At 36.9% G+C, this 14899-nt stretch overlaps 1 protein-coding gene and 1 pseudogene across 1 annotated transcript in view; both read right to left on the bottom strand.

Annotated features, from left to right (window-relative positions):
- LOC115995855 (coatomer subunit beta'-2-like) overlaps positions 1-815 on the bottom strand; it is a 12174-nt gene extending 11359 nt beyond the window's left edge. The window contains exons 1-2 of the mRNA XM_031235002.1: positions 728-815; positions 345-400 (exon numbers count right to left, since the gene is read on the bottom strand). Of these exons, the coding sequence (XP_031090862.1) occupies positions 345-400; positions 728-815 (144 nt within the window). The remainder of the gene's footprint in view (positions 1-344; positions 401-727) is intronic.
- Positions 206-14899, bottom strand: part of LOC115995853 — an 18557-nt pseudogene continuing 3863 nt past the window's right edge.

Here is a 14899-nt window from a genome sequence, read left to right as displayed (position 1 = left end):
ATATATATATATATATATATATATATATATATATATATATTTTGATGATTTTTACTTGTATCATAACCGAATCATACATCATGATTGCTACCAGTCAGAGTGGGGTAAGCCCAGCTAAATAACATGATTGTAAAACCAGCTCTTCCTTTCATACACTAATATCAAGTGTTTCCTACATTCATGATGATATGTAAAGATTGGAACATTAAAAAAGAAAAAGAAACAAAAAAAAGTTAGCTCAAAAGAATGTTAACAAAAACAACTATGCGCAACTCAACTAATAACTCAAGCTTGGAAGGTGTGTATACAGTATGCTGACATAACTCATTGCTACAAAATCACACCACAAGTAGGCAGCTAGCCATGAACTTGGTCCCTTGATACAACAGTTGCAACAAGCCTGGTGTAAAACAGCAAGCAAGAAACCACAGTGAATAAGAGGTATAAAGATGCCAAAAATAGAATGAGAAAAAAACAACTCTACCAGTTTAGGTGTTTTGTCATTTTAGTTTCAAAATGAACAGATTAATTAAAATCTAAACCACAATAAAACATGAAAGGTTGCTTTTGATTCAATTTAGGCGAGTGTACAAGTAATATTTGGAACTCTAGAATGTGTGGGAAATGCAAGAAGCTCTAGAACCATATTAAACAACAACATCCGTTCATCAATCACATTACATTTAGCAACGAGAACTCAATTATCACCTTTTGATGAATTACATACAGCTGGAACCAACCTTCTTGACTGGAATCACTGATGTGGTGTAAGCACTGCAAAACCAATAAAACAGGAGGGGAAAGTAAGGCTCCATCACAGGATACAATACACAGCTGGACAAACAGGACGAGTGGAGGGAAAATATAGAAATGGAGAAGGATATGTGTCAGAGATAATCTACTACTCTAAAAACTCAACCAAATTCAAATAAGGATTTGATAATGAAAAAAGCACAAACAGTACAAGAAACTATAGGTCCTAGACCCAAAAGTGCTCCCCAATAATCTTATGAACTTTCCAACAAGGTCTTACAAAATTATTAACTACCCACCCACCAGAAAATCAAAAAGCAACATGAATTATAGAGTGATTAAAAAAAACGTGGGACAAAGAAAAAGACAAGATTTGGAAGCAAGCACAAAAGTCAGAAATAGTAGCTAAAAGAAATTGAACTAATCACCAGCAACAAAACTAAGAACTTCATACCGGTCCAACAAATTGCTTTTAGGCTAACTCTTCTCCTTCATTATTCATACCCCACTGTTCTTCAGTCCCATTTCCATTAATGAGTACTGCACCATCCACGGAGTCAGCATCCACCAGAACAGTCTCTTCTTGAGCATCATCTTGCACCTCATCCCCATTCTGGTCTGCAACCTGCACAAGAAAGCAAATGAAACACAACCCAAAATGAAGATACTCAAGTAGTGTTTAGTGACTAGAATAGAAAAAGTTTCAAAGGGGTCAAAAAATTCAGTTACTCTGCAGGTTTAAAATGGATGTAGAGAATGAAAAAGGAACAGGGATTACAGGTTACAAGGCAACATCTTTCTATAAAGCCATTCAAATAAAAGTTAAATTGTTGATTTCCATTTTCTCAATTTTCACAAATATGCATATAATAGTCCACTTTGCAATTGACAACACAATAATACATACCTCATGATCCAAGTCTCCATTCTAAAGGGGTTGCTCTTCATCCATCCTCATGTTCCTGAAAGCCTCCACGAGGTTTATTGTTGATCTATCAGCTTGATTAACATATTCAGATGCCGGTGGAAGGCTACCTCTGCAGAGGAAATGAGAAAGTAATGATGACAGCCAACAAATAACCGAGGAGTTAATAACCAATTTCAGATTAGATTACACACACACATTTATATACATATACATACACATACACTGATAAATCAAATTATAAAATTGCAGGATATACTCCAATTCAATCCTTTAGCATAATGGTAGTGATGCCGGGACAATAAAAAACAGAAAAGAAGGAACATCCTAAGCATATTTTGATATACTCCAACAGAATAATTTTAAGATTAAAAATATAAAACCAGAAGAAGCTGAAAATAGCCCTACATACCTTGTCTCAGCAACACTAGATTCAACTGCAAGTGCAACTTGCCAGTCTTCAAACAGGTTAGGGTATTCTTTGGGATCAGCCAAAGCCTCAGCAGCTTTTTGGTTAATCTGTATTCCAAAATTCAAACAATGAAATATGTCAAGGCATAATGTTGTGTTTGGGTGGTAGAAAGTGGTGAAAAAAAAATGGGGCAGAAGAAATGAGGGAAAGGAAAATGGACAAAAATTTATTTTTGGATGAGAGGAACTTAGGAAGGGAGAGAGAAGAGTCATAAACGTATATGGGGCATGTAAATTGTGTTGAGAACTGAACCAATTTATCTCCACATTTTCTTATCATTTTGGGGATTAAATATTTGATAGGACAGGGCGATGGGGAACTATTTTCTCACCCAATTTCCCTGCATTTTTTTCTTCCCCCAAGAAAGGATAAAACTTCCACCCATCCAAACACGATACCCATTGATTGTTTTAACTTTTCAGTATTAAGAGCCTATTTGGACAAATCAAATCTACATACCAAATGGAGAATTTAGGTAGCTTCAAAATGATATTACATCTAAAGTACGAAAAGTAGAGTGACCAAGTAGAAATCACCCAGAATACAGAAAGGTTATTGTTGAAGATTATTATGAAAATAAATGAAACCCCTTTGAGGTAAGAACATACTTCTTCCTTTTCAAGGAGCTTTGAAAAGGATATAAATGAGCAGGAGTGTAGAGTTAAACCAATACACAACTCTTAGAATCTCCATATAGCTCACAACTAAGCAATAAATTTTGAAGTATTTCAGATAATGGCAGATCAAGTACTAACCTTATTAAGGTCCTTTTTCCAAATCTCAACTATTTCAGATACTTTACTCGGTAAATAAGATCGCGCCATAAATGCAGCCTCAGGTAGCCGATTGCTGAAATATTGAAAAAACTTTCATTTTAATGTTACAAATTTAAAAGCACTACACCTGACAAGAATCTGGACAAGCAATCAATAGTACTACCTGTCAACCAATAGCTGAATGCACTCTTCCACTTTACCCAACATGAAAAGACAAAGGAATGAAACATTATTTTTCCCGTGCTCTTTAGAAAGAGATGCAAGTTCAGTTATTCCCTCGGCATCTCCTAGAGATGAGTACAGTAATAATAAACCACTCAAGTCATTTGCTTGCTTCAAACATTGCTCGGCCAAGTCTAACTGCAAAACACAACAAAAGAAGTGTCATCAAAAGCCTAAGAAAAGGTAGAACATTATTATAAGCACTAAATCAAATAGCAAAACTGAAATGTAAAGGAATTGTCACAAGTGGTAATTTCACAAGTCATAAAATTTGTGAGGTCAACTTGTCAAAAAGCAATTACACTACTCCATATATTATATCAAGATGATGTCAGCATAAATGGAAATTGAACAATTACCATTCCAGAAGACATAGCAAGTTCACCCAACTGCTTCCACTTGGATTCACTATGAGCTACTAAAGCAATTTCCTGCAAGTATAAAAGTAAAAAAAGAACACTTTAACAACTCTAACCACAGAACATAAAAAAAAGGAAAAAGAAGAATGCAATGTTTTGATAACTAAAAGTTAGATGCACTTGCCTTAGCAATGTCTAACTTCCCTAGTTGTATTGCCAGTTCAAATCTGTAATCAGGGTCAGTAGCAACTTCTAATGCTTCCTCTACCATCCCTCGAGATTCCAGGAAACGGGCCACACTGAGACAAAGGCCATTTCTTAATCATTAAACATACAATTTAATTTGCAAGAAACAAGATACAAGGAAGGAAATAGTCATAAAAAGAATACATATGAGTCCATTTTTATGTAGTTTTCATTTGCTTTTTTTTGCCACTTTTAGAATGTGTATTGTGCAGTAATGTAATGCAAAGCAGCTTTAAAGCCATTGTAAATAATCTCCTAACAGACAGTCCAGTATATTAAGTGTACCAAAATGGCATCTGCAATTTTCTTGAACCAAGTCCGTGACTCGTCCAAAAGACCAATTGCTGTTTTGCGAAAGAAGCAAGGTTATCAAGGTGGACTTTCTAGGCGAGATGCCGTCGACCGCCTAGTCGACTAGTCGACTAGGCGACCGCCTAGGCGTTGCCTAGGCGATGAGTAATATATATATATATATATATATATATATATATATATATATATATATATATATATATATANTATATATATATATATATATATATATATATATATATATATATATATAATTTGATTTAAAAAAATTAATATTAAATGTCAAATGCCATATTAATATTCCTTGAAACTTGTATTGCATTGGGCAACGCAAAAGTTCATTGAGACTTGTTCCTTGAGACTTGAACTATATTGGGCAGCTCAAGAGTCCTTTCTTTTTCTTTTTTTTTGAGTCCTTTCTATGTATGTATATATATACACAGAGAGGCATAGAAAAATCAGACATATGTACAGGGAAAATATAGAATATACAGCTTTCAACTCTAAACTGGGATCGGAGGTAAAAGTCAGTGCTTGGGCTAGGTTTAGGGAGCAGCGGCGACACCACGACAAGAAGTCCGGTCGCCATCGGAGGGCTCACGCGCCGTCACGCGCCACCGTCTCTGAACTGCTCCGCCGTCACGCGCCGGCGCGTGCGGCTGTTTCCGGCGACTTCGCCGGCCGTTTTGTTCTAGACAAGGCGAGCAGATTAGGCGATCGTTGTCGACCGCCCAGACGCCTAGGCGTCGCCTAGACGTCGCCTAGGCGACGCCTTGATAACACTGGGAAGAAGTAATCGTCGCCTAGGCGACGCCTTGATAACACTGGGAAGAAGTAATAAAATTCCAAACCCGATTGCAAGTAAATCATCATTTTCCAATGGCCAGATGATGTTGAAATAATTACAAATGGCTAACTACATGATGTACCTATTGTGATGCTCCTTAGGAATTGATGGTAAAACCTCATTTGCTCGCTCCAGATCACCACGCATCACAAGTGTCTTGTACTCAATCAAGCTTAGGAGTAATGTGTATCCAATAACACTAGGGCAAACCATTATAGAAGTCTATTAGGTATTGATCTAAGTAATAATCCCTCCATATAAAACACTATGAGAATCCCTACTCACTTGAACTCTTTGTCAATGAGATAAACCCTACTTTGATTTGCCAGATACCCCAGCAGGTACATTGGGCGGTCCAAATGAAACATTGTGGTAACCTGAAAATATCATATAAAGCATGTTGCTTGCTCGCGTGTAAGAACAAAATATAATCTGCAAGAGTACAATTTAAACAAACAATTAAAGATGTATTATTTACCTCACCACCAACACAGTAATTCAGTCTCCAGGAAGAATTATTGTAAATGAAGCAATCCCCAACCCATATTCCAGTTCTAACCCGTTCACTGATCTCATAAAGGAGTTCAAAAGCATCCTCTATGCCTTGATCATCAACTGATCTTCCACTATCAAAATGTGCAGAAACAACATCACGCTGCAATATTTAACTCAAATCCAATCAGTTCTTAAATATAAGATTATATGTATGAGATCAAGAATTGCTGAATTTAAATATAAGATTATATGTATGAGATCAAGAATTGCTGAATGAGAGCTCTCACATTATATTTAAGAATGTAGAATGAAGCGTCACTTGCAATTGCTTATAAATCACCACTTTCAGCCCAGTAGAGATTCTGGAAAAATTGGAGCAAAACAGCAAATGATTATTGAGTAAATCAGTAGCCCTAGCCTAACAATAAATAACCACCCATCTTCTTATTCTTACTTTAACATTAACATTAATGCGTCGTATCAACCTGCAGTCAGCCCAATCATAAAAGCAAATGAAATCATTTGAGCACATCGCCAAAAGAGTACCCCCATATATGCGATCAGCAGAAAATGTAGGCCGAATGCTCTTCTTCTCCTGAAGGGCATTATGATTAAAAGGAGAAACTATAACTCACAGGCACCACAAGATTGTGAATAAGAGCAAAATGTGTGTAAAATGAATGTAATCTAGGGTACACCGTACACATAGTTAATGGAACAAGGTATTAAGTGGGCATTTGGTTCAAGTTATCTCAAATAACCCCAGGAATGTGAATATTGTAATATCATATTCCCTTGTTTAGTCAAGGGAATGTGAGATTTGCAAACTTTGTTTTTGGTAACATCCATGCAAATCACAATTCCCTCCACATTCTTAGGCTATGTGAGATTCCTAGGAATGTTACATTGCCTCAAAACATTCTTTGGAGTTTGGACCAAACACCCCCTAAGATTAACCGCCTGTAAAGCAAATGAAGACATAGGGTCCAATAAATATGAAGCGAATATATTAAATGAAGACATAGGGTCCAATAAATATGAAGCGAATATATTTTACCTGAAAATTTTTACTGAATATCTTAATCCTTGATGTACTTTCCCTCACAGCATATTCTCCATCAGATGACCAAATAAATTCAAGTGCTGAGCCAAAAGACCGATTTCTCCAAGCTAGAGCTGTGTATATGATGTATTCCCCATCTCCACAAACAACAAGAGCTGTGTATATGATGTATTCCCCATCTCCACAAACAACAACAAACCTTCCATTGGGATTATGTTTTAAGCTCTGTAGAGTATGAAAGCAAGATGGAATAACATCAAAAGACATTTTAAGATTAATAATGCAGCTTACCTGAGTCTACTCAAAACTGATCCAATTAATAGGACAATCACAACATACATTCAAGTAAATAAAAATAATGCACATACAAACACAACATACATTCAAGTAAATAAAAATAATGCACATACAAAAAATACACTGATCAAAACAAAATATAAAACAGAATAATGGAAATGGTTATGTTATACAAAGACTGTTACTAAACTTTGTTTCTGGTCAATGAGAGTGCCAAACTGCCAATGTTATAATAGTTAAACTTGGAGCTGATTAAAATTCTTTCATTCTCACACAAACCCATATATTTAGGTTCAGAAAGTAAAGCAAACTCACTTGTGGGTAGAGGTCGCAAGTTCCCAACTCCTTGACAGCCAAGGGCAATCTTTCTCCATCAGTAACCTGAGGCAAAAATCAAATACTTGATTCACCACAAAGATTTTAGCTGTATAAGTGTTGTCACTAAAGTAGGACATAAATCAAGCAATACCTCGTAATCTGATCCTACACTCTTGATATTGACAGTTTGAATCTCATTATGCTTTGCCCATATGATTTTTCCACTGTTATCCATACTGGCAATAGGTACTTCTCGGCCCATTTTAACCATAATAGTTCCCTCATCATAACCAATCACAACCCTGTCCATTTAGCACAAAAGTTGAAGATGTAGTTTAGTCAGAAAAAATGTAGAACATAAAAGGAAAGAGTGAAAGACTACTTGATTCTCTTCACTGTTCTCTCAAGCTCAACACGTTTTAAAAATTATTACCAACATTAAGGCAAATATTTCCAACTTTCCTATCCAAAAGAGTGACATTCGACACTAACATCCTGAAATTTAGAATAGGGAATGTGACATTCGACACTAACATCCTGAAATTTAGAATAGGGAATTTCTTCCATCTAAATGAAAATGTAAAAGGAACTTCACACTAAAATAAATGCATATAAGCAGTGACGTAGGAGCAGTATGAGAGAACAACTGACCTTCTTGAACCTTTGATGTAACCAATAGCCCAGACCCTTTCAAGACCATAATTCAATGTGTTTTCAAGTCTGCAGGAAAAAGCAACCATTTAAGGTGACTCCATAATTGGTAGCACATATGACATCAACACTAAAAGAACTTAAGAATTTAAAAGTAAAAGATTCAAGTGGTCCTAATGCAGATACAACATAGAGCATGTCATTCTTAGTTTCTTACATAAAGAAAAACTGTCATGAAGTGAATAAATTGTGATTCAGAGGATCCTTTTTAAAGGCTCTATGTATGTCAACTGATTATGACTAACAACAATAAGATAGTTCATAGTTGTCCCAGGTAAGACATTTTCTTCAATCCTTAGATCAAGCAAAGTTCTGCTAAAAGAAAAGACCCTATTATAGATCATAAAAGAAATTTGATAAGTTAATCATCCATTTGAACAGAATAAAGAAAGCTGCATTTGAAACTGAAGTTTTTCACCTAGTTGTCTCTCTCTCTTGGCCTTCAACCCCCAACCTAGATCATTTTCATGTTTCAATGCTGTTCTCCCAAATGTGCTGTTAGCCAACAGCAACAATTATGGAGAACACCATCCTAATGATAGTAATCTTAAGCTGCTTTGCACTCTCTCATATTAATTATGTTCAGATTGGCCATTTTGCAAAGGTGACAACTGACAATATGTCATCCCTCCATATAACAGCTTTGCCGCCCCATTTTACCTAACAGTTGCTGACAAAACCTGAAGTCCCCAACAATACCTCCACTTATACCAACTACTATGCCACGACATCATGGTATAGTAAATTAATTTTAGCAATCAACCGTGCAGCAACTCAATTATATTCCCGCATGCCCCTTATTTCACTTTTCTTTGCTTATTTCTGATAAAGATGTGGTAAAATTGTTTATCTTTAAGTGAGCTAGTCATTGCAAATGGTTTCCTTGTGCATACAACCTATTTGTTGAAATACCTAAATGTTTACCAGGCTGTGGCCAATCTTTCATTTCCTGGGCCACACAGAGTTAAGCCATAGAGATGTTCAGCTCAGCTTATATACACCACTACTAATCACCAAGTAACCCTGTAATGAAAACTTTACCTATATGTTGTTGAATGCCATATACGAACAGTACCATCTTCAGAACCCGTGATTATAATAGGTAGTTCAGGATGAAAACATACAGCAGAGGTGATTATAATAGGTAGTTCAGGATGAAAACATACAGCAGAGACATTATGTGTATGCCCTTCAGGATGAAAACATACAGCAGAGACATTATGTGTATGCCCTTCAAGAGTTTGTACACAACTTTTAGTCTGGTAGTCCCACACCTGTTCCAAATATAGATAGAATTCAGGTTGCACCATTCTAATCAACCACAAAAGAGAAAGTGAGAACAGAAATGAGTGACAAACCTTAGCAGTGTGATCATCAGAACCAGTAATTAAGTAAGGTTTATCACCACCAGTGAAATAGTCTACACAGTTAACACCTTTCAAATGAGCATCCAGCGTAAAGTTTGGATCAGGAGAGCCAAGATTCCAAATCTATAAATAGAAGTATGAGTGTCTTCCAATTGTCAAACTCGTGTTTGAAAGTACCAAAAAAAAAAAAACAAGAAAAACCCTTACCTTTATTGTTCGATCAAGAGATGCACTAGCAAAAGTATTGGTATCTTTTGGATTAAATGTCACTTGCATCACATAATGGGAATGGCCCTCAAAATTTGAGTGCATATCCAGCCCTTCTCCCAGTCCCATAGCTTTATAAGCATGTCATCAGACGATGACAACACATATGAAAGATTAGGATGCACGGCTACACACCTAATATAATCAGTGTGCGCCTCAAATACTTTGACCTTATCCATGGTATTGTAGTTGTATACTCGAATAAACATGTCATCAGCACCAGCTACAACCCACTGCTTACGTGCTATGAACTTTGCAGACCTAACTGCAAGAGAATAAAGTAGGTGTCACAGAACAGCCAACCTTCATCAAAGCAAAAGGTTGCTTATACATATTTTGACCAACTAAACATTCAACACATTCCTACTCAAGCACCTGGTAGATCAGTGACCTCAAAAGATTTTGCCATTGTCTGCAACAATCAAGATGAAGCAATCATTAGCATTTGATAACTGACAACTTGTTTATCTAAGCAATTTTAAGTTAAATATTCAGCACCTCCAACAAAAATAACTACTATTAGTGCTACAACTACTCCAATTGTGAATTTTATTCATGTTCCTAAAATATAACAACAGAACACTTCACTAGTTGCAGTGGATGAAAGAGCCACTGTCAGCAGTAAACAAAAGCACATGCATTTCATACTTAACAAAGGTTTTTGGGAGAAAGAACACTACTTTAAAGTCTAGGTAAGAGGCAAAATGCATGAGAACAAGAGTGAAACATGTTGGCTACAAAATAGTAAATAGCACCAACCAACACTACATAAAATGGAATACAACATAAGCATCATTAAAGTTGCATTTACCTGAGTTTGGTAGTTCCAGATGGAAACAGTCCCTGAATATAAACTTGCTAATATCCTGGAGAAGAAACAAGAGTAAGACGACCAGTGAATAAGTAGTTGAATAGCCTGAAGCTAATAATCTTCATCCATAAAGATAGACTTTGATCTAGGATAAGTCTTTTCTGTAAGTAGAACAATAGCATGTTTTCGACATTGTATTTTCCTAGCACCAGTATGCATCCAAATATCAGTGTAAAGCATATGAATTAATACACATAAAACTTAAATGGCATTGTCTGATAAGAAAATAAAGAAAATAGAAGCCAGTTACCATGGCTCTGTTGGATGTAGGTCTACAGACTTTACTCTTTCTGATCTTTGAGCAAGTTTTCTCTGATGCAATAATCAAAGTCAGAATTGTGCACATTGTTATAAAATAGTATACACATAAATGCATGTATTGATATATAGCAAAGTACCTTAATTTCCAACCTCAGAGGCTGCAGCATTTCACAGTCGCAACAAAAGAAAAACAAATTTGAGTTAGTCAAAACACAACACTACCCGATCTCAGCACACTAAAATATTCAGCGAGTTACAACTTCCAACACTCAAACCAAAATCCTAATTCAGCGAGTTACAACTTCCAACACTCAAACCAAAATCCTAAACTACACAATTCGCATGCGAATCATAAAAATAGAAATTAAAAGAGGAAAAAAAAAACTGCTACTCTCCAAACATTGATCGACGAGCGTCGCCAAATCGAATCAGATCTAGCTCGTAAGTGAATACGGAAAAACACCGAGAAAGCGGATAAGACAGAGAGACTCACCATTTTCACATAGGAAACAGATGCTGCTCAGATTGAATAACCGAACCGTAGATTCTGAAGAGCAGTATAGATCCGAGTGAAAGATAGACGAAGCAAATAAGCAAGCTCGGGTGCAAATGGAATTACTGGGAGTGAGATCAAGAGAGAGAAACTGAGAGGTTTTGCTCTTTGTCGTAGCGCAACCTCCCTCGGCGATATACGACAACGGGGGAATTTAAGGTGTGTTTGGAAATCTGGAGAATGTTTTCTGGAAAATGAGTCATTTTCTAGAAAATATTTTTTTTTCAGTGTTTGGTTGCATTTCAGAAAACTGTATTGATGTATTTGGTTCATTTTTTAGAAAATGAGCAAATTGTAACCCAAAGTTAAAATCACATTTCTATCAAGTATTATCATTATTTATCCAAATAATTCAAGAGACATCTTTTTAAACAAGCAAAATTAGTGTTATTTTTTAAAAAAAAAACACTAAATTTTTTCTAGTTAATAAAACACTAATTTAAAAAAAAAATAAAAAATAGCAAGCTCTCTGGTTTAACTAGAGAAAAAAAAATAAAAAATAGCAAGCTCTCTGGTTTAACTAGAGAACTGGTTTCCGGTCGGAATTGAGACTCTCTGGTTCCAGAGAATCTCTGGTTTCGGTCGAATTGAGACTCTCTGGTTCCAGAGAATCTCTGGTTTCGGTCGGAAACCAGAGACTCTCAGGTTTCCGACCTCTGGTTTCGGTCGGAAACCAGAGACTCTCAGGTTTCCGACCGAAACCAGAGACTCTCAAAGACTCTCTGGTTTCCGACCGAAACCAGAGACTCTCTGGTTTCCGGTCGGAATTGAGACTCTGGTTTCCAATCGGAAACCAGAGATGATTTCCGACTGATTTTTTATCAGAAATGGAGTTTTTATGGTTTCCTATGGCTTGGTTTGCTTGAAGATGATGAAGGTCCTGGGTTAGTCTTGGAAACCAGAGTCTCAATTCCGACCGGAAACCAGAGACTCTCAGGTTTCCGACCGAAACCAGAGACTCTCAAAGACTCTCTGGTTTGATCCATGATTCTGCAGTCCGAATGACATTGGTTACATTGGTTATTTGTCCCACTAAACATTAGGTTCCCTATGCGCGGGGTTCAGCCTTTATTTCTTTTACTTTACTTTGTTTTACTTTATTTTTATCGCTTTACGTTATTCACATTCCAACTGCTTTACTTTTATGCACTTTAAATATCCGCATTTCTATTTTGAATAATTTTGCTTATTTTACATTTTGTTTTATTGCTTTTATATTTCTATCAGCTTACAATAATTGAATAGCACTCCGAAAATCCTTTTGTATGTTATGTCTCCATTTCTTATAGAGCGTCTATTACGGGAGCAGGCCTATGCTGGAAGCTAAAGTGTGGAAAGAGGGATGCATACTTGGTTTATCCTCTTATCCCTTTTCTAATTTTAAGCCCTGTTTTGATCTTTAAAGTGTGGAAATATTTGTTTATATAGCTGATAAGTGCCAAAAGTAGCCATATTTTAGGGGTCATTTAGGTGTGAAATATGCTATAATAGATGTCCATTAGGCCTAGAAACATGCTAAGATAGGGTAATTTCATTGCATATAGGTCTAGGGACTAATCTTGTGTGTTTCAATATAATTTGCACAATTCTTGCACTTCGCAGGGCATTCCAGCGACACTTCAGTAAAACGGACGTAACTGGAGCTAGGAATGTCCGAATGAGGCGAGGCAGGTGGCTATGGAATCGTATCGTCGAGAGCTATAACATAGAAGAAGACAGAAGAAGCAAACTTCACCACGCACGCTCACACGCGTGTGAGCGGCGTGGTTGCTTACTGGATTACTCCCACGCACGCTCACACGCGTGTGAGCCGCGTGGACGCGACACAGCGCGAAAATTATTAGGGAGAGATTTTGGAGGCTATATATATGGCCTTTATAGGTTTTCCCAAGCAGTTCCCAGCAGCCCCAATTTCCTTTAGATTATTTTTCTTAGGGTTTTCTCCCCTTTGGGGGAAATCCTTTTTCTTTTCTTTAGAGTAGATTAGATAGATAGATTTTCCATAGATTGAAGAAGCAAGATGAAGGATGAAAGGAAGATGGAGTAGATCCATAGATCTCTAGGTATATTGCTAAAACTTTTATTCCTTAAAGATTGCAACTTTAATCTATTGATTTGTTTATTTTGTTGATTTAATGCTTTCTATGTTAGAGTAGAGTAGTTTGGGTGTGTGTGCCCTTGTTAATCTATGGATTGATGCTTAGAATTTATCTTATGATCTTGAGATTTGTGGGAGTATGATTGATGTTTGTATGGATGATGTTGTTCAAACTTTGCTTCTATTTCCGGCCGGGGTAGTTAGTGAACCGAGTGGAAGTGAGAGAGTGCGCGATAGCGGCCTCTCACGAGCCCAACTCATCTATATCTCCGCTCTTAATCCGAAAGGATGAGATCCGAGAGGAGTGGTAGGCAAGGTGTTCGATAAAATGCCTCAACCGAATGAGGATTGAGAGTCTGAGTGTGACGCCACTCGGTATTAATACCGTGACTCCCTAGATCAATCCCGAAACCGAATTCCAAGTTACCTACGATAATCAATCCTTTGGCTTAACTTTGGCATGCACCCCTTCCTTTTACCTTTTGTATTTTCTATCCCTTTTTACCTTTACCCAACCAACCATGAACAAACCTTCTCCCTATGATTCTTGTAACTCTTACCTCTCAACCTCATAAATGCCAACATAAATTCGGTTCCCATTCGCTATCCTTGAGAGACACGACACTCGGGGAGTCTTGACTCTTCGTTTTATCACCTTCCGTACCACATTCACCCTCACCACCATACACACAACAATCAATAGCTTTGTGTATGTGTTATGTTAGAGCTTACCATGTTATATAGGATCGTTTGATGCATACCCTATATCCCAGAGTAAATTCCAAAGTGTGGAAAGGGATCTTTTATTTGTCTAATCTTTAGAATCCCTGTTTGTTCCTTTACCCTATATCGTATGGAAACATCGAGGACGATGTTTATTTTAAAGTGTGGAAAGGACGCACTTTGTGCTTTATATGCTTATATGCTTAGAATAAGAAAGTTGAAACTCTTGGGAATGATAAGCGGGTGCATTTGCAGTTTTGAAAGGAGAGTTATTATTTGTGTTATCTAGAGAGAATTTTGACTAGATGCCCAAAAATTTTTACTCTTGAAATATCTTTGAGGAAGTTACTTTTCGCACCTATGAGAGTGTTTAGAGCCAAAATAAGTTTATATTCTTGCATGCTTGCATGATGTTCACCTTTTATTTACGTAGGACCTTAGTCAAGGATCTCTCGAAGTGGGAGTGTGCACTTTTTAATTTGAGAAAGATAAAATTAGCGAGGCCCGGAATTGGACTAATTTGGTAGGGCATGGGGCAAAAGGTGAGCCTGTTGGTAAGCTTAATAAGAAAAAAAAAATCCCTTGATCATAAATAGAAAAAGGCATGAGGGGTTGACATGGAGAGAAGTCGAAAAGGCAAAAGGCCAATCACCTCATCTCTTATTCGTTGGGTTGTGCTCAACCATAGTCTTCGGTAAGCAAAAAGCTTTATCTGGAGTCGATTGTTCACATAAAAAGATCCCAAGAATTGAGAAAATAAGAGATAAGGTGAGCAGCTTCGCTAGGATTCGGGTACCCATTGCACTGTCTTCGAAAAAGCATGGAGCTCCATGTGAAGTCGGGTGGCTCGATGACGTTATCCTAGGAAGTGAGAAGAAAAGAGGGACCGCGCTAAGCCAAAAGCGGTGAGTGGTCCATGCCCCTACCCTCATTTATATTTACGTTGGGCTTTGGCGTATAAGG

The sequence above is a fragment of the Ipomoea triloba genome, chromosome 11 (genome assembly GCF_003576645.1).
Source record: "Ipomoea triloba cultivar NCNSP0323 chromosome 11, ASM357664v1".
Lineage (NCBI taxonomy): Eukaryota > Viridiplantae > Streptophyta > Magnoliopsida > Solanales > Convolvulaceae > Ipomoea > Ipomoea triloba.
The sequence above is the reverse complement of the archived record's forward strand: the minus strand, read 5'-3'. Positions and strand labels throughout refer to the sequence as shown.